We start from the raw sequence: 20,037 nt of genomic DNA, 5'->3' as shown, positions 1-20,037 counted from the left end.
GAGTTTTTCCTGGTTCATGATAGTTTCTTTCATCTTGTCGGAGCAGATATGGGGCAGCACGGGGGACTAGGGGTGGCGCTCAGGGGTCTCGGGCACACCAGCTGAGATTAGGCGCGCACACGCGGGGACCCAAGATGGCAGCTAGCCCAGAGAAGTGTTTTTAAACTGTAACCTGAAATCTTCACTCTGTTTGAGATTGAGAAACCAAACACAAACTAACGAGACAAAACATTTTGCAAAACACAAGGATGTCAACCTTCATGAGTTTAAAGTCAGTTTTTATTTATTTATACATTATACAAAATTAAACTGTAGTTTTCACCATATTTTAGGATATGTTATTTGCTATTTAGTCTATTGTCAGAATGGTTATATGTACAAGTTTAAATTGAAACTTTTTTTTTTGATAGAATGAAAAGATTAAAAGCCATATGTACTGTGGTATTATTTTAAATTAAATAAGACACTTCCAATGGGAGGAATAATTTTTATTTGTTATCATTTACTCATATCATACCATCCTAAAAGAACACCATCTTCAGAAAGTTATCAGTAGTTTAACAAAATTGTGTGTAGTAGCCTGACAGAGAGAAAACTGCTGTTACTTTCATTCTAGAACAGTCTACTCCTGCCACCTGGCGGTCAGCTGTGGTCTAAGACCAGAGATCTATTGAACAAGCCCCTGAAATTGTTCCTAGTTGATACAGTTCGAAATGGGTTTTCAATTAACAGTAGAGCCAGATGCAGTGGTCCACTCCTGTAATACCAGCACTAGGAAAGCTGAGGCAGGAAGATCCCTGAGAGTTGGAGGCCAGCCTGGGCTACATAGCAACTTCCAAGCCATCCTGAACTACGTAGCAAGACCCTGTCGAGAGAGAGAGAGAGAGAGAGAGAGAGAGAGAGAGAGAGAGAGAGAGAGAAAAGGAAGAAAGAAAGAAAAAAAGGGGAAAGAAAAGGAAAGAAGGAATACCCAACCTGAACATGGAATATTTGTCCTTGCCTTTCGGGGTCCTAAGAATAGAGAGTTGTGTGTGTGAAACATGTAGTCTAGCGCTGTCACACTGGTGCCACTGGTTTTCGCTGTTCCTTTACATAATTTGTTCTTCCTAGACTCACCTGACTCCTTCTATTTGCTGTTGTTTGCTTGTTTGTGTTTTTGAGACAAAGTCTCACTTTGTAGTTCCAGCTGGCCTTGCATTCACTGTGCAGCCCAGGCTGGCCTCAAATTCAAAGCACTCCCAAGTGCTGGGACTACAGGTAAACACCACACGCCTGAATGACCTGATTTACGACAAATGTTGGGTTAAAGACTTTTTTTTTTTTTCTTTTGGTGGAACTGGGGATTGAACTCAGGCCCTTGTGCTTGCCAGGGAAGTGCTTATTCTACTGAACCATCTCCCAGGCCCCCAGATTTTTAAATATACATATACATATATAATGCTGTGTTATAGTTTTACAAGGGATTGAGAGATTCTTCAAATAACTAGCCTGGTATCATTTTTTAAATTTATGTATCTGGTACAGGGTCTCTCTAAACAGCTCCGACTCATAGTGTTTCTCCTGTTTTCAGACTCCCCAGCACTGGGATTACAGGTGTGCGCGACCATGCCCGGACTTAGTTGCCAGCTCAGACTGCCCAGGGGCGGGGTTGGTATGGCATGCTGTACCAGGGATTGAACCCCTGTCCTTGCACTTGCCTTAGCAGGTACTTAATCCACTGAGCTATCTCACCGGCCCTATTTTTTTTTCTTTTAATGCATGAGAGTAAAGTTCCAGCATATCCTAACACTGATATTCTTTCAGTAGTATATCTAGCTGAATTTCTTGAGTGGAAAAGACCAACCAGGGGCAGCTTGAAAAGGAATTTGGGTGATAGCAGCAAGACCATAAGGTCCCAGATGCATAAACCATAGGAGAACTGTGTGGAGTGGGGCTAATCCCAGAAAAGAGGCAGAGCACGATACTGGAAGTTTGAGGAGAGCTGCAGTTCTCACCCGCCCGCACCAGGTTGGCTCCATTCAGTGAAGGCTTCACAAGGATGATAGTCGGTCCTGGGAAGTGGGAATTCTGCAGGTAGTTACAAGGAAGACGAGGCATTTCAGACAAGTGCAGTAACTGGGAATGTGTACAAAGACGGAGAACAGGCAACTGAGGTCTCATCTTACTTCAAAGAAATCACCAACAGAGTGATGAGACAACCCACAGAGCAGGAAAATAGTTTTGCCAGCTGTCTCTCAAACAACAGACGATATTAGTCTGTTCTCAGGCCAATATTTAAAACATATAAACAATTGAAAAAAGCAGGTCCACTGTTGGTGGGAGTGTAGATTAGTGCAACCGCTGTGGAGATCAGTGTGGAAAGTCCTCAAAAAACTATGACTCAGAAGCCCAGGTGTGGCAGTACGCACCTATAATCCTAGCACTTGGGAGGCTGAGGCAGGAGGATCACCATGAATTTGAGCCAGCCTGGACTATATAGCGAGACTCTGTCTCGGAAAAAGAAAAAATGAAAACTAGGACTAGAGGTCCCATTTGACCCAGCTATTCCCCTTTTTGTTATCATCCAAAAAAAAATTTAAAGCATCATATTAGAGAAATATATGTGTACCCATGTTTACAGCAGCACAATTTATAATAGCTAAATGGAAACAACCCAAATGCCCATCAATCGATGAATGGAAAAACAGCTGCATTTTCATGCAGTGGAGTATAAAGAAGGATAAACTTGAGACATTTGTAGCTAAATGGAAGCACCTTAAAACTGTACTCTTAAGTGAAATAGATCAGACACACTTGTGTAAATATTGCATTGTTTTTTCTAACATGAAAAACAAAGTGTAAGAACCAAAACATATAATAAATATTGAAATAGGAAGCAATTATTCAAAAGGAAAGGAGAACTAGGGAGGGAGGAAGGAGGGGGAAAGAAAGGGAAAAAAGGGGCTGGTGAGATGGCTCAGTGGTCTAAAGCACCTACTTAGAACAAGCTAAGCTAAGCAAAACACAGGGACCGTGGTTCAATCCCCAGTACCACATGCCAGCCAGCCCCGCCCCCTGGTGGGCTGAGCTGGCCACACACACACACAATAAATAAATAAATATTTTTTTAAAAAAAGAAAGGGAAAAGAAAAAAATGAGAGAAGGATAAAATGGAAACAACTTTGTAAATGAGGGGAAGAGAGGTTGAAGGGAAGGGAAGAGAATGGGGAAAAGAGGAGGTACCAGGATACATCATGTGTGCTAGAAATTCCATATAATAAATGTGATCGACATGTACGTCAACTTGATAAAAACTACCGACAGCAGAGAACAGGAAGTAGTGCAGTTTGGTTTGATGTGGCGGAACAATCCAAGTTAAGGTGATATCTTAAGTCTAGGTCACACATACCAGAATTCCATGCAGAGAATCTATTCAATACCAAAACTGGGAAAAGCTGGGGGTCCAAGACCGTTGTACTCAGAGACAAACCAAGTTCAGAAATGTGTGCTGGAGAAATTAACTTACCACCTAGAGCGAAGCTAATTGAGGAGAGGGTGTGACCAGAAGGAAAGCTGTCCAGAGTTTCTTGCCACACAACCTAACAGCTACATGGCAGGGAAGGGGAGGGTGAGTGTGACGAGCCTCAGGAAAGAGCAGGACTGAATAAGCCTGGAAGGCAAGGAACACGTGCCTTGCCGGTCAGCACCTGCTGTGTGCTGGACTGGGAGAGCTCGCAAAGCTGTCCTCTTTTGCCTGGGGTCGTTGTCTCCCTGGTAGACCGGGTGCTGCAGACTAGCGTCAGTGTAGTGACAAGAGCATCTCCTGAGCATGTACACAGTGCTGTGGGGCTACCAACTGGTGGACAGAAGTGGCAGAATTGGGCAGGGACAGCCAAGTGGGGTCTTTGAGGAAGGGTCGGGTAGGGCAGATGGAACAGCAGGGAAAGAGGAGATGGGCCTTCTGGGCTGATGGGAAGAGTCAGGCACTAGCCTGGGCCATGGCATTGCAGTGTACTAGACTTCTCTTTGTGTCCCTTGTTTCCATCACCTCTAATCTGGGGCCGATGAGTGTCCCTCTCCATGGGGTTGTGAAGGTGAAGCGTGGTCACACATTGTTATGGCTCGTGTCTAGATGTCCCCCCACCCCAAAGCCTCATGCAGTCATAGGTGGGCCTTTTGGAGGTAGCTGGAACTAGGGTGTGAGATGCTAGAATCAAGGATGCAATGCTGGGATTGGTTCATGGATGGACCTTGCTAAAATTTGAGAGACAGAAAGAGGGCTGCTGTTGTTGCTGCTTGGGTCTTGTCATTTGCTGCTTGCTATTTCACTGCTGACTGCCTTCTGCCTGTCCTGCTTTGCCATGAACTTTTGCTCTTCTCTGATGCCCCCCTGCATGCCATCCTGACTTGGAGCCACTTGACTATGAGCTGAAACCTTTACTAACTGTAAGGGAAATAAACCGTTCCTCCTTTATAACTTTAGGTGTTGACTATTTTGTCTCAGCAATGAGAAAACTAAGACATGCAACATGTATGTAGCCAGCACACCTACGATGCTTGGAGAGTCCAGCAAAATGACTAATCCGTTGTGCTTTGGGGACTGCACAAGTGAATGGGTGGAGACAAAGCAGGTAAGATCAGTCTGGTCATGATTAGGAAGGGCCTTGCTCAGACCGCTGCCCCTTGGGACTTCACCTGCAGGCAGCGCAGAGCCAGGATAGTCTGAGCAGTGACCACAGAGGGCCCTGGCTGGGCTCATCAGCTGAGCAGAGCAGGGTGGGTCAAGTAGGTAGTCAAGGACAGCAGGGACCACCAGTCCATGGGCCTTGAGACTGGTATTAAAGCTATGGAAGTAGGAAGGAAAGAGTAGATTCCAAAGGTCTCCATTTCTACTTTCAGTGAGTTTTGTAGATGTTTTGGCAGAATAGTCCCAAGTTAAGGTGATCTCTTAGCAGTGTCTAGAGATTGTAATTTTCTAGACCCTTTTGGAAACAGATCTAGAGGTAAAGATCACTGGTGGCCGGGAGGGATGTGGTGTTGCAATACCACCAGCCAAACAAGACAGCGGACTGGAGAGAGAAAGGGGAGGATGTTTGTGCAAGCTACATTGTCACTAAAATAAAACCTCTCCCCAGTCTGTAGTAAGGACTATTGCAGGAAATGGATGGGGGCCTGTTTTCAGCTTGAAAGATCATAGAGTTCTAAGGTGGCAATGGGTACCTGATAGACAATAATAACACCAAGGGGCAGCATCTGCTCTGTGCGTTGGTCAGAGGTACGAGTCCACGACATGATTGGGGCTTCCGGTAGATCACTTAGAAGTTACTTTTTAGGCTATTCAAAGAGCTCAGTGGGAGATTTAAGCAGTTCAAAAGTTATTCATAGCTATCTCACAGAGCCATTCCTAGAACCAAGACAATACTACTGCATTTGTAGAAGTAAATGTAGTAACCGCAGAAAGCCTACCCAAGATCCTGTTCCCTATAGTTCTGGGTATTGAATCCATGGTCTCATGATTGCTAGGCAGATGTCCAGCATGGGCTGCACCCCTGGTATCTGCCGAAGGTTAGTTTTTTGTCTGGGTGGTTTTTGCTTTTTTTGTTTGTTTGTTTTTGTCTTTTTGCGATAGGATTTTGCTATGCAGTTCAGGCTGGCCTTGAACTCACTTTGTAAACCAAGCTGGCCTCAAATTCATGATGTTCCTTCTACCTCAGCCTCCCACATGTTGGGATTACAGGTGTGGACCACAACACCTGGCCAAGATTAATTGGGTTTTTTTTTATAATTTTATTGAAAAACAAATAACAATGAGACAGTTTCAAATCACATTGGTAGGACAGTTCCAATAATTAACACATTGCGTACTCTCTTCCTAGTGGTTATTTGCTGTACAAGATGCAGACATGATATCCTATTTACAAATACTATTAGAACAGATCCCTCTATTCATTAAGAGAATGTAACTATACATCTATCCTCACCATTTTGAAAACACAGATACAAAATGGACAAGGAGATACAATTTACATGGCATTAAGTTCACTAACATAAGTTTAGTTTGACAGCTGTTAGGAAGTGTATGGAGTTGTGCGCTTGTGACCACAATCTAGTTAAAGGAACTCTCCCCTGCCCTGAGGAGCCTTCTGGCCCTGCTGCGGTCTAGCTCTGTTTATTGCATCTTTGTCTTTTTATTATTAGGCTGTTAAATTTTCTTTACATATTCCTAGTCTGAATCTTCTTTTTTTTATTTTTTTTTATTTTTAATATTTATTTATTTTTATTTATTACATTTATTTATTGTGTGTGTGTGTGGCCAGCTCAGCCCACCAGGGGGCGGGGCTGGCTGGCATGTGGTGCTGGGGGATTGAACCGTGGTCCCTGATGCTTTGCTGAGCTTGTTTTTTAAGTAGGTGCTTTAGACCACTGAGCCATCTCTCCAGCCCTAGTCTGAATCTTCTATTAGATACCTGATGCCTTAGAGTTCTCCAGAGACGCAAAACCAGCAGTTGGGGTGTGTGCAATTTGCAATGGAAACTGGCTGGGGGCAGAGGGGAGGCCCCCAGTCAGCCTTGCAGGCTGAAGACCTAGGAAAGCCAGAGCGCTTGCCTTCTGAGCAGTCTGAGGTCCTGAGAACTGGGTGGGGTCTGTAGGTTGAAGACCCAAGGTCTGGGAGCCCTGATGTCCCGGGGTAGCAGGACAAGGATGATTCATGGCCACTAGAGAAGGGCATGCTCAACACTGGAGCCTGTTTTTTCTGCTGGTGCCCTCAGGGCATGGGCTGGTACCTCCCCACGTTGGTGAGGGTTGGTGAGGATGTGTCCTCTTTATCCAGTGGGCTGGCTCCGGTGCTACTTTATCCCTCCTAGACACACCCAGAAACAATGAGTTCTTCGCTGTCTGTTCGCCCTTAGCCCAGCCTGGGGATGTGTGAAAGCACCATCTTTGGTGAATTACTAGTGTTTTTCCAGTTTGGTTTTTATTTTTGTTTTTTGAATTATTTCTTTAAAGAGTTCAAAGTTTCTAGGTTTGTTTTGTTTTGTTGTTTTCTTCTCATGTGTAGTGCTGGGATCTAATGCAGGACCTGGAGTAAGCTAGGAAGTGCTGTACCACTGTGCTATAGCCCCAATTCCTTTCTAGCTTTGCTCTGTTTAGTTTTCGCATTTGTTTTTGCTGCAGTAGGTTCAAGCCGGGCCTTTGGGCTGAGCTGAATCCCCAGCCCTCTTTCAGCTTTGTTCTGAGACAGTCTTATCAAGTTCCCGAGTTGCCCGGAGTTAGGCTCAAACTTGTGATCCTTCTGCCTCAGCTTCCAGAGTACTGGGATTACAGATAAGTGAAGTTTCTAGTTTTGATGAAAGTCCAATTACCAATTTTTTGTGTGTGCTTTTAGTGTTACAACTAAAAAATCTTCACCCACCCCAAGGTCATAGATTTGTCCATCATATTATCTTTGGGAAGTTTTTGTTTTGTTGTTCTTGTGATAGCAGGGATTGAACTCAGAACCTCATGCTTCCCAGGCGGGCGCTTATGCTGCTGAGCTAGCTCCCTGGCCCGTTTGAAAGTTTTTATTGTTCGTTTTGAGTCCTTCTTGTACATCACATGAAGACTTATATTTTTATACAGAGACCCCCAGTTATCCCACCTTCTATTGAGCTGTGTCTGGTTTACACCACGGAGAATGCAGCTTCCCATGTTCTACGGGCTCTCGGTCATCTTCTCTGAGAGCGCTGTTCTAGAAGCTGAAGCACAAAAATTCCAATTGCAACTTGGGAGAGCATTTTAAAATATGATCCTGTTTGTACCTTGCAAAAATATCTTTCCTGGGCTCACTTGTTTAAATACTGCACTGTTCCTGTGACGTGAGAAACCAAAGGTGTAAATAAGAACCAAAATGTATAGCAGATATTAGGAAATGGGAAGGAAATGCTCAGCCGAGGAGGGAAACAAAGAAGGGGGTAGGGGGAAGAAAGGAAGGAACAAGAAATAAGGAATAGAAGGGAAAATGGAAACAGTGCTTCTGTGCATAAGGAGGGAGGAGGCGTTGGAGGGAAGAGAAAGGTATGGGAGGGGAAAGACACATTATGCCCAGGTACCAATTCCCTGTATGCATGTTATTACTATGTTTATCTAAAGTGTACCAATAAAAAATTTTTAAAACCACACACAAAAATGTTTTCCTGGTGCCAGAAGTGTAGCTTAGTGGTAGAACATCTGTTAGCATGTGCAAAGCCCTGGGTTTGAGCCCAGCAACTCAAGTGTGTACATGTTCATCTTTGCACATATATATCATATATATATATGCATATATAATTATATGGTTTTTCCTAATGAATTTAACATTTTGCTACAGTGGTGCTGCCGAGAATCCCGCTGTCTTATAACATTTCCTAAATAGCAACCCCAAGTGGACCCTCATCAGATGTTCTCCGCTGCCAGGTGCTTTTATCGTGATGTGAAAAGAATTACTGTGCTTTCTACTAGTCGTCTTTGTGCTAACTTGTATTTATTTCACCCTGAGTTAAATCTAGTTATACTTTTTGTTTTTGTTTCCTTCTGCGGGGAAAAAAAATTTCTGAAGTGAAAGAATCTCTTACAGAAATAAGAAATCAGAAATTCAAGCTGGGCATAGGTGCAGATGCCTGTCACCCCAAAAGTCAGGGGGCTGAGGCAGGTGGATTGCCATGAGTTCAAGGCCAGTCTGGGCTCCACAGTGATTTCAAGGCCGGCCTGAACTGTGTGGCAAGACCCTGTCTGGAAAAAAAAAAAAAAAAAAATTAGAAATTCAGATCATGAGTCTAAACATGTAGCTAGCCTTTTGCTTTGCTGAGTCATTTTCTAAACTTTTTTGTTTTAAAAAAAGAATTTATTACTTTGAAAGATTTGTGTTCACTATCAAAAAAATACCTTTTTTCTATAATTTCTTTCAAAATATAAAATCTAAAATATAGATGACATAAATGAGATTTTTAAACTTTCCAGTGGCTCACTTCTAGAATGTATTCTCTCTAGTGAAATGTTATCAAATAGGATTTTCCTACAAAACAACAAAGGAGATAAGCACAGCAGTATACCCCTGTAATCCCAGCACTTGGGAGGCTGAGGCAGGAAGATCTCAAGTTCAGGGATGGCCTGGGTTATGTCATGAATTCACAGCCCACCTGAACCAGATGTGGAGACCCTGTCTTATCTCAAAGAACCACAAAAGGTAATGAAAACAACAAGATGAAGGGGAATGGAATCACACATCTAACAAGAGTCTCTTTGCTGACTACTTTTTAAAATTTACCAATAATATTAGTACTTACTTATGAAGTAGAAGATTATAATGTGACACGTGTATTCTGTAGAACTCAGATCAGCCTGAGCTGAAAATTCATCCTCAGCCTCCCCAAATGCCAGGATTGCAGATGTGTGCCTCCATGCCAGCTTTTTTTTTTTTTTTTTTTAAATTGCTGTGTTGAAACAGGGTCTCACAAACAGACTGTCTTCAAACTTATGATCCTCCAGCTGCATGCTCTGGGTGCTGGGATTATGGGCCCCACCATGCCTAGCTTTGGGGTGTGGCGGGGGGTGGCAGCGGGGTGATGCCAGTAATTAAACTCAGGGCCCTAGTATGCAGTGCACATGAACACTCTGCCTCTGAGCTACACCCTCATTGTCCTGTGTGTTGTTTGCTTGAGTTTGTTTTGGTTTTTGTTTTGCAGTGGTAAAGACATTGCCAATGTTTATGGAAATAACCATAATAACTGTTTATAATCAAATAACTTTTTCAAATAACCTTTTATACTCAACTACAAGCAGCATTTCATACTTTTCTTGTGTGCTGGGGACCAAACCCAAGGCCTCCCACATGCTGGGTGAGCCTCACATCACTGGGCACTGGGGGTGCAGCGTAGTCCTGGGTCCCTGGACTCATCCCTGTGCGTAGCAGCTTGGTGTTAGTTGCGTGACTGGTGTGTGTGCACAAGACTGAGTTCAATGCTCAGCACTCAGAGAGGATACATATATACATACATATATACATACATACATACATACATACATACATACATACATTTATAAGGCATTCAGATGACTGGCACTGATGGCACAGTATATTTTAAGTTTTTTAATTTTCTCTCTATTTGCCTTAATTTCCCTTCATGAGAGCCATATTTTAATTTGGAAATAGCAAGTACGTATTCAGACCTTTTTGAAATCATATAATACAGGAAGGTAAATTTCAGTATCCTCTAGGAGAGATTTTAGTTTGAGACTAAGAAACTAGTTCCAGGGGCCGGCCAGATAGCTCAGCGGACTACAGTGCCTGCTTAGGCAGAGCACAGCAGCTGAGGTTTGATCCCCAGCACCACAAGCCGTGCCAGCCCCACCCCTGGGGTGCACCAGAATGGCATATGAGACTGGGCATGGTGGCACGAGCCTGCAGTCCCAGCACTTGGGAGGGTGAGAACAGGGGGATCACTACAAGTGCAATCTACGTAGTGAGACCCTGTAGATCCTGTACCAAATACATTTTTAAAAAAGAGAAAGAAAGAAACTGGTTCTAGAGTGGTTTTTCCTGCCGTTCCATTTCTCTGTTATAAGCCTCCCTATGAGACAGAATAACATCCCAGATGGGCACTGCTGTGTTGCCAGCTGGCAACACCTGGCATTTGGATGTGTCTGCTGTGATTACCACAAGAAGTGCTAAGGTTCCGTGGCAGCGGGAGAGAGCCGAGTGCCGCCAGCACTGAGCGTCACCTGTGTTTCTTCTGACCGTTTGGAGAGAGTATTCTTTGCATTTAGAATGATGTTATGAGCTGGGCATGGCGGCACACTCTTGCAATCCTCGCTTCTGAAAGGCTGAGGCAGGCAAGCCAAAAGTTCAAGCTCAGCCTGGGCACCTTAGCAAGAGCCTGTCTCTAAATAAAAAAATACAGAAGGTCTGGGTATGTAGCTCAGGACACAGGTTCTCAGTTCAGTCCCCAGTAACATACACACACACACACACACACACACACACACACACACACACGATACAGGGAAGCTAAACCAAAGAGTTACACTTAGGCAAACAGTTGGTACCAGAATTAAAGAGAGTGGGGCTGGCGAGATAGCTCAGTGGTCTAAAGCAGGTGCTTAGGCAAGCATGCAGGGACCTCGGTTCGATCCCCAGCACCACATGCCATGCCAGCCCTGCCCCCAGGGTGGGCTGAGCTGACCATACAAAAAAAAAGAAAAAAGAAATAAATAAAGGAAACATTTAAAAAAAAAAAAAGGTGGGGGGGAGATGGCTCAGTGGAATAAGCATTTCCCTGGCAAGCACAAGGACCTGAGTTCAATCCCCGGTTCCGTCAAAAAAAAAAAAAAAAAAAAAAAACAAGCAGAAATTGACAATACAATTAAAAAAAAAAAAAGAATTAAAGGGAGTAACAGCAGGATTGGAGGGAAAGAGCAATCAGGGCTCAAAGTTCTCTTTCTAAATATGTGACTATATTGGGAGGCTGAGGCAACAGGGTCACTGCGAGTTAGAGGCCAGCCTGAACTACATCCATAGCAAGTCCCTGTCTCAAAAGTGTGTGTGTGTGTGTGTGTGTGTGTGTGTGTGTGTGTGTGTGTGTGAATATATCCTTGTTCTTGCCTTCAAATCCTTAAAATATGGCAGTTCATCTAGGATCCTGGAGTTCTCACCCACCTAAAATCCTGGGGCATACGTTTATAACACAAAAAAGTGGTTATATGAATGGCATTGTTGATTATGATATATTAATTTTCAACTAAGGAAAATTAGATATACAGGGTAAACATGCCTAATTCAAATTTCAAAATCCAACATTTGTTGAGCACCTGCATGATCCAACAAGTGGAAGAAGCATGACTTTATTTTGAGCACAAAATTATCTTAAAATATTGTATAAGCTTAGTTTCAAGTTACGTGGCTAAGGTGAATATGAAAAATAAGGGAGTGTCATGTTGGGTTTGGATCCCATCCCCGAGATACCTCGCGGTGAATATGTAGGTATTCTGAACTCCAAAGTACTTCTTGTCTCGAGCTTTCCAGACGGGGCTGCTCAGTTCCTAGGCCCGAGCGTGAGCCCTGCTGTTGCATGTCTGTGCCACAGGACCTCAAACTTGATTTTTCAGAATTGCAGTGTATGGCAGGTAACACAGGCTCCTCTAGGTGATGTGGTTGACTTTTAACCTAGGCTTACCCAAGGGTGGCTCCGTGGACAGAAATTGAGGTGTGTATGTGGGGGGAGGTACTTGTATTTTTATTTTCACCAGCTTCTAGCTAAAAATGGATCATATGCTTCCATTATGAATGTAAGCATTGGCCCCTAACCATTTTAACGATACTGTGATATTGTTGGACCGCAGTCGTTTTCCGCTGGCGCAGTAGATTTTGCTACTTTCTCCAGATACCATTCAGAATAAGGTGTTATTAAACCTGACACTGGTTCTGCTAATTCACCTGCCATATTGCTGTTGCCATTCTTTTGTTCATGGTGCTGGGATTGAGCCAGGAACTCATGAGTGACAGGCCAACACTGCCTCAGAGCTGCATTCTCAGCCCCCCTATCCCCTTTGAGGTATGGTCTGGCTGGCCTTGAACTTGGAGTCCTCTTGTCTTGGCCTCCAGACCAGTGTGCCCCAAGCCACCTGACCCTGCACAGCTCTTTAAATATTTAGATAATTGAGTTGCGTCATTGTTGGCCCAATGGTTATCATATGGATTTCAAACTGTGGTTCTAAGAACAGATGTACGCATTTCAGCCACTTCCCACCGCCCATGAGCAGAGCCTTTGGTAAGTACAGTGCGCACTCCAGCTCCCGCAGGCAGTTCTGTACCTAAATGAGGGAAAATATAGTGGCTCTCTCTTCCTCCTGCAAGCTTGCTTGCCAGGAATACAGGGTTGCAGTGTGGGAAGAGCAGAGGTTTTAAAATCAGACAGACTGGGTTGTGTACGACCCCTTCACGTTTTGACATCATGAGAATGAACAAGCCATTTTAAAAGTTTAGCTTCATTGTGTGTGTGTGTGTGTGTGTGTGAGAGAGAGAGAGAGAGAGAGAGAGAGAGAGAGAGAGAGAGAGAGACAGGGAATAGGACAAAGGGCCCTTGTACCTTCATACTGTGCTTGCATCCCAACCCTTTTTCATTTTTAGGTTAAGAAAGGGCTGCCTTCCTCGGTGTGGCCTAAGTTACTTAAGTTGCCCGGGCTGGGCTCAGGCTTGCTGTCCTCTTGCCTCGGCCTCCCAGAGTGCTGGAATTACAGGTGTGTGCCACCTCACCCCTCACGCATTGTCCTAACAAAGTCTGGCCAAAGTTGCAGAAGGAGCCGCAGGTTCCAGCCTTGGTCTGGCAGGCTGTACCCCGTCTTTCCTGGTGTGGGTGTCCCCTGTGGTGTTGCTTGTCAGATGTTCATCTTCCCCCTCTGCATCTCTGCCTCAGTTGTCCATGCTGTCCAGGGCTGTGGGCACTGGGGCAAAGCCGGGAGCTTAGCTTGTTGCATTACTGTCCACCATGGAAAACCCACTGGCTTCGTCAGAGCTCCTTTTGCTTCTGTCAGGTACTCACAAAACATCTTTATTTTTATTTTTTTATTTTTTTTTAATTTAGTATTACTTTTTTTTTTTAATTTTATTTATTTATTTTCTGTGTGTGTGTGTGTGGCCAGCTCAGCCCACCAGGGGGCGGGGCTGGCTGGCATGTGGTGCTGGGGGATTGAACCGCGGTCCCTGTGCTTTGCTTGGCTTAGTTTGTTCTAAGTAGGTGCTTTAGACCACTGAGCCATCTCACCAGCCCCACAAAGCATCTTTAGTTCCTGTGCCTGTACTCAAATTACCTTGCTGCATTCCTGTCCTAGGGTTACTGTAACAAGTTATCACAGGCTGCCTGACCTAGAACCACCAACAAGTTGGGCATGGTGAGGAACTCCTGTAATCCCAACACCTGGGAGGCTGAGGCAGGAGGAGCGCTGTGAGGCTGAGTCCAGGCCAAACAACACGGAGACCTTGTCTCACAAAAATCAAACAAACAAACAACCTCACAGACATTGAGTCAGGCATGGTGGCATGAGCCATAATCCCAGCACTCAACAAGCTGAGGCAGGCTGGGCTCTCTACTGAGTTCAAGGCCAGCCTGGACAACACAATGAAACAATAAACAACAGTCTCAACAACCCAAGAAATCTAGATGTTTATTCTTCTGCTAGGTCTAGAGGACAGATTTCAAATCCAGGTGCGCATGGACTATGATCCCTGCAGGGCTATAAGGGAGGGGCCGTCTTTGCCTCTTCCAGTTGTGGGTAACATCTGGCAGTCCCAGGTACGCCTCTGCAGACCTCCAAGTGGCCTATGTGACTTCGTCTTAACTTGATTAATGTGCAAAGAGCCAATCTCCAAATAAAGTCACTCTCCTGGGTCAGATAGTAGGTTTTCTATGACTCACATGGTACTTGGAGGGGACACAGACAACCCACGCCACTCGATTGCTGATTGGCCCCCATATCCTTCTGTTGGTCAGGCCAGCTTCTGAACAGATATAGGTAACATGAAGTTATTTTATGAGAGCTTTTCTTTCATCCTCAGGTTAATAATTTGCTTTCCCTGTGACTTCAAAAGCAATGTATTGAAGTACCTTGCTGGAGGTAATACCCACTCCAGACTTTCTGGTTTTAGGAAGTAAGAAAGAGTCTTATATAAGTAGAAAGTGTGTCCTAGTGAGGAGGGAAAGTTCTTGAAAAGTAGATGGAAAGGCAAGAGTTAAAAGGGCTGCAACTCCTGTGACTGTCTGCAGTGCTTTATGACCTGGGTGTGCACTGGCCATTGAGTTGATAGCGACCCAGGAGGCTGGGCTTGGACCTGCGGGCCTCTGGCATGGCCATGTAGGCCCCAATCGTCGCAGTCCTGCTGAGGCAGGAACGACTGCAGAACATGGACGTGGTGAACTGCCTGTTCCTTCAGTGTGTCTGCGGGCCGCCCCTGCCCATGGCGGAGCCTGAGGTACGTGTTTGTTGTGCATAGACTTGTAGTTCCAGGAATAATCACAAACTACACAGCCAGAAATGAAGCTGGGCTGTGTTTCTGGAGTATGTGAACTTCACAATAACTCTTTTACAGCCAGACATGGTGGCATATGCCCGTAATCCCAGAACCCTGGAAGGCTGAGGCAAGCGGATGGCAAGTCCCAGCCCAGCCTGCGCAGTTTAGCAACTTAGTGAGACCCTGTTTCAAAACAAAAATTGGCCCATGGTATAGCTCAGCACTGAAGGCCCTGCGTTTAAACTCCCAGTACCGTGCTTTCCAAAAAAAAAAAGGAGAAGGAAGGAAGGAAGGAAGGAAGGAAGGAAGGAAGGAAGGAAGGAAGGAAAAAAAGAAAGAAAAAAAAAAGAAAGAAAAATAGAATACCCATTAGTGTTCACATTTGTTTTTATAAAGCATTTAATTCTGTGGCTAAGAGCCAATGTTTGAATAGAAGCTTAAACCTCAGGTTGTCCCTGTCCTTCCCTCTCCATGTTAGCTGGGAGTAAAATGGACATTTCATTTCAATTTTGTATATATCTGTTACCCACTCTGTGGTTCGGAGAGCACTTGGTGCCACGGGCAGGCTAAGAGAGCTGAATGAGCACTGACATATTATAGTTTTGTTCTTAATGTGTCCCCAGTGCGTGGACAGTGGCCGCACTGGGACATGGTGCATTGGAGGGAAAGCCCTGTGCCCTCACCTGCACTTCCTGGAGTATTTCCTTATTCTTGGCATCAGCAAGAACACCAGGCTGTGTTGTACAAAGGTAAAAACAAACTGAATCTTCCAGCCGCCAGGGCAAAAAAATAAAACTACAAAACCCACACACAGGTTGTGAGTAGTTAGATGGTTCCTTGGCTCTGGCTTGGTGGTGCGGGCCCACAGCATAAGTGGATTTGTTCTACTGTCTACTTAGGCTGTTTCATTTGTTCTGGTAGTTTATATCAATCATCCACAATAATGTGTTCTTCATATGTAATTCAGAAAATAATTGTCACTTTTCAGGATTTCTCCTATTTTTCCATGGTGGCAATGTTGGGAGGGAAAAAATAGGTTTAGATCTTGGAGGCTGTGAAGTAAGCTGATAAAAGACAGAAGTTTAAAGAGCATATAGTAATAACTGATATGACATTAGAAATGGTACCCATTTAGAAGACCAAGATGACAGGTATTTAAAGCATGGTTTTAGGATTACACATTGCTGTTCTCACTGTAGTTGCTTAGTTCACAGATAGCAGCATAGAGAGTTAGTCAAGGTGAGAATTCCACCCATTAACTGCTATTTTCAAAAAACTGATGGAAATTTTTAGCACAATTGCCTTAGCTATCTGGTATATATACATGTATGGTTTTGCTCCTACCTGATTTCCTATCTTTTCTCTCTCTTAACTATTTATTTATTCCATAATTTTATTGAGAAATAAATAGCAATAGTTTCAAGTCAAATTGGTAGGACAGTTCCAATAATTAATGCATTGTGTACTGTCTTCCTAGTGGTTATTTGTTGTATAACATGCAGACATGATATCCTATTTAGAAACACTATTAGAACAAGTCTCTCTATTCATTAAGAGAATTCTCTTCACTATTTAAAAAAGGTAATAAAAGAAAATGAAAAACAAGAACAAAAATTTAAGTTTTCTTGAAAGCATGTGCTAATATTCAATCATATGTTGCATCTTGCATAACTATGTTAATCTGAGCAACATATTTGACAATAAAAAGAGATAATATATCATTATTAATCAGCTATTCTTGTTTTGAAAATCTGTTAACATATGTATTGTTATATGTCACCCCCGTTTCTATTGGTGTTCTGTTTGCTCTTCAAAATAAAAGAAAATTGTATGTATATATATGACAGAAGTTGTAGCTCAGTCATAGAGCCTTTGCTTATAGGACCCTCGATATAATCCCCAGAGCCACTAAACTAAAAAAAGAAAAGAAAAAAAGGACAGATTAGCAAAGGAAAGAGATAAGTATGCACATGCACATAGTAGGTGTGCAGGAGTTTACAGAAAAATGTAAATCCAGTAGGTGACTAGTTATATTAGTAGGTTTTATTTATTAGGTTTTATTATCTTACAGAGAAACTGGAGAGGAAAAGGGCATTAGGGGAGAAGCCAGTGTCTTAAGGAAAGCTAAGGGCTCTGGGGAGAGCAGATGGGAAGTGAGATGGGTTTGTGGCAGTTTCAGCCAGCCAGCCATGGTGTGGCTTCTCTCTGGCTGCAGCCAGGAAACTCCCAGGGTATTTATGACATTGGCATTTTGGGGGAGTCTCTGCTTTTAGGTGGGGGGATCCTATTCTCAGATGCCTGAGGCTCCATATAATTCTTATAGCCATGCAGTCTGAGGCAGGTGAGATGCTGTGAGTCTACAAACCCAGCACTCTGGGAGGCGGAGGCAGGAGGATGGCAAGTTCAGGCCCATCCTGGGCAGCTGAGCAACCAGCTCAAAAAATAGAAAAATTGATGGGGAGAAGCCCCAATGGTACAGTCTGGACTCCTGCTGTGGTGAAGGCAGCATTCCTGGGGGGGACATTGCTGGAACCTGTAAGAGACTTTGGGAAACCTGAAGAGATGTGCCCAGTTGGTGGTGCTTTTGCTGGCATTCAGTGGTAGTGACTCTGGCCAGGTCACTTCACTTTTTTAGTCTCGATTCTAATTTGAAAATTGAGGAGGCTGAAGAGAGGTGGACAGTGTGCAGTCCTTCCGTGTGTCTCTTTACCATGTCCTCCTCAGCGTGTGTTCTCTCTCACATGTGTGAGGTGCATGCTCTGCACTGAACTCCACCTTCCCTCAGGAGTGTGATCTTAACAAATGTTTAGACAGGGTGACTTGAGCCCCATCCCTTAGCTTGGCTAAGGCCCCGCCAGACTGAAGTAGGCAGTTTGCCCGGGCTGTCCTGCGCTCTCTGCTCCGCTGGCACATGCTGCTTTGTGGCATGAACACCTTTGTCTTCCCTGGCATCTCCATTGTCCTCCCTGTGCCTGGCCTGCCAGTCCTTTTGTTTTTATTTTAAACACTGGGTGGGGGTGGACAGAGTGTGGGTATTCATTTGCCAGAGCCCTTCTTTCTGGCCAGACTGTAAAGGATCTGCCGGAGCCAACCTCTGCCGGTCTCCAGAGTGACAGCTCACTCCTGTAGATAAGGGCTATCTCAGCTCTCTTGTGCCGTGAACAGTTTCAGAAACAGTGAGAGAGGAGGAATCTGCCTGTGGTCACGGGGCTAGCTTGTGGCCCACACGGGAGCGAATGACCGAAGTCTTTCCGATTCTAACCTCTTGTGTTGTCCAGTCTAGTGTGTTGCCTCTGAAAGAATGATTTGAAACATTGATGGGCTTTGAGGCTTCAGGGAGGCAGGGCTTGCCTAGCACAGGCTGTACCTGGGTGCCCTAGCAGCTCCCGCCTGCAGAAAGGATCTGCCTCATGAGGTAACAGAACCTGAACTGTGAGCTGGGTCCAGTCAGCAATCAGATCCAGAGAGCGTAGCTGAGATCGAGCCAAGCCCACATGGCTAGTTCTCTGGCTTCCAGTTCTGCAGCCCTTTGAGCTTGAGTCCCCCAGCCCTGGACTTTCCAGCACCTTCTATTTTTAAGCAGCAAACATTATTAAAAGAGAATGCCGCCGAACAGCCCTGCATCACCTTATGAGCTCAGCAGTGCAGCCCTGTAGCTCCCTGGGATATCATGGCTGTCACAGTTCAAGTTCCTTTTTTCAGCTCAGCAGTGGTCCTGGTTTTCTTTGGGTCTCTCATCATAGCTTATCACTGATCTGCAAATATCACTACTTAAACTATGAGAATGAAAGATGGACTTGGTTCTTTAATCCCTGTGTCAGTTATGGCCTCACTGTCAGTGGCACAAATAATTGTTTTAGGTAAAGGAATAAATCATGAAAGTCTGAAAAAATTAGAAAACATAAAGGAGAATCGAAGGTAGGCCTGGGGAACCGGGGCAGGCGGCCGTTCTTATTCCCTCCTGCCTATATCTTGAAGCTCACCTAACCTGTTCGGTTTGGAAAGGTGACCAGTGAACCCTGGAGGCCAGGCTCATCCCAGGAGGAGGAGAGGACTGAGGCAGCCAGAATCTCCAAGAGGAAATGGGGCTCTGGAAGGAGGACCAGACCACGGCCACTGTCTGACTATGGCCAGCTGGCCAGCCGAAGCTCGTCCATTCCTGAAGACTCCGTGGCTGTGCACCTGCAGAGCAAGGACTGCACGGATGGGCCGCCCCCAGCAAGCGTGGCCTCTGCCAGCCCTGCAGACCAGACCTCCACTGGCTGCCCTCGCGGAGGCCGGAGAAGACGCCCCATTTCTGTCATTGGAGGGGTCAGTTTGTATGGCGGCACCCAGGCAGAAGAGATGGAAAACCTTCTAACCCAAGTAAGATCTGTGCGCCTCTATCGCAGCCGGCAAGGCCTGTCCGGCCCCCTGGCCTCTTCTCCTGCTCAGACTAAACTGGAAGCTGCTCTCCTCTCTCGCTCCAGGATGACCTGTCTACTTGCAGCCTTTTCTTCCTAACTGAAAACATGCATGAACTCAAAACTAATCATCTAACATCTGGGCGCCTTCTCACTAAACTTTCTTTCCTGGCATCTCAGATCAGACATGAAACAAGTTTGGTACTTATGTCTGAAAAACCTGCGTTTTTTTTCCAGGGAAAAGTAGCAGGAAATATGTAGTGACCATCCTGAAACAAGTGAGTCTTTAAACACAGAATGGTTCATTGTTAAAATGTGAAAGTAGGAAAATATAAAAGATTTGGGAGGGCTAGGGATGTAGCTCCGTGGTAGAGTGCTTGGTTTTAATATGCACAGCCCTGCATTCCGTTCCTAATACTGAAGATAAACAAGAAAACGGGAAAAAATGATTCCCTATCGTCTAAGAAAATCTGTTTGTTGTTTTTTTCATTCTGGGGATAGAAGCCAGAGCTGAATGCATGCGAGGCACTTGGTAATGGAGCTCCCCAGTTCCTCCCCACCCCATCTCTCTGTCTCTCTCTTTCTGTCTCTGTTACTGTCTGTTTCTCTCTCTCTCTCTCTCTCTCTCTCTCTCTC

At 44.7% G+C, this 20,037-nt stretch overlaps 1 protein-coding gene across 4 annotated transcripts in view; it reads left to right on the top strand.

The window, feature by feature from the left end:
- Positions 1 to 20,037, top strand: part of Spata13 (spermatogenesis associated 13) — a 145,325-nt gene that overhangs the window by 69,823 nt on the left and 55,465 nt on the right. For 3 of the 4 annotated variants that reach the window (XM_023715047.1, XM_023715042.1, XM_023715041.1), the window contains one exon: positions 19,004 to 19,363. In XM_023715047.1, the coding sequence (XP_023570815.1) occupies positions 19,004 to 19,363 (360 nt within the window). Of the gene's footprint in view, positions 1 to 14,807; positions 14,960 to 19,003; positions 19,364 to 20,037 lie in introns of those variants that run through there. The other variant, XM_023715043.1, reaches the window with a different exon arrangement.

The sequence above is a fragment of the Octodon degus genome, unplaced genomic scaffold (assembly GCF_000260255.1).
Source record: "Octodon degus isolate 3935 unplaced genomic scaffold, OctDeg1.0 scaffold00038, whole genome shotgun sequence".
NCBI classification, from domain to species: domain Eukaryota; kingdom Metazoa; phylum Chordata; class Mammalia; order Rodentia; family Octodontidae; genus Octodon; species Octodon degus.
Note: the sequence above shows the minus strand (reverse complement) of the source record. Positions and strands in the feature narration are given on the sequence as shown.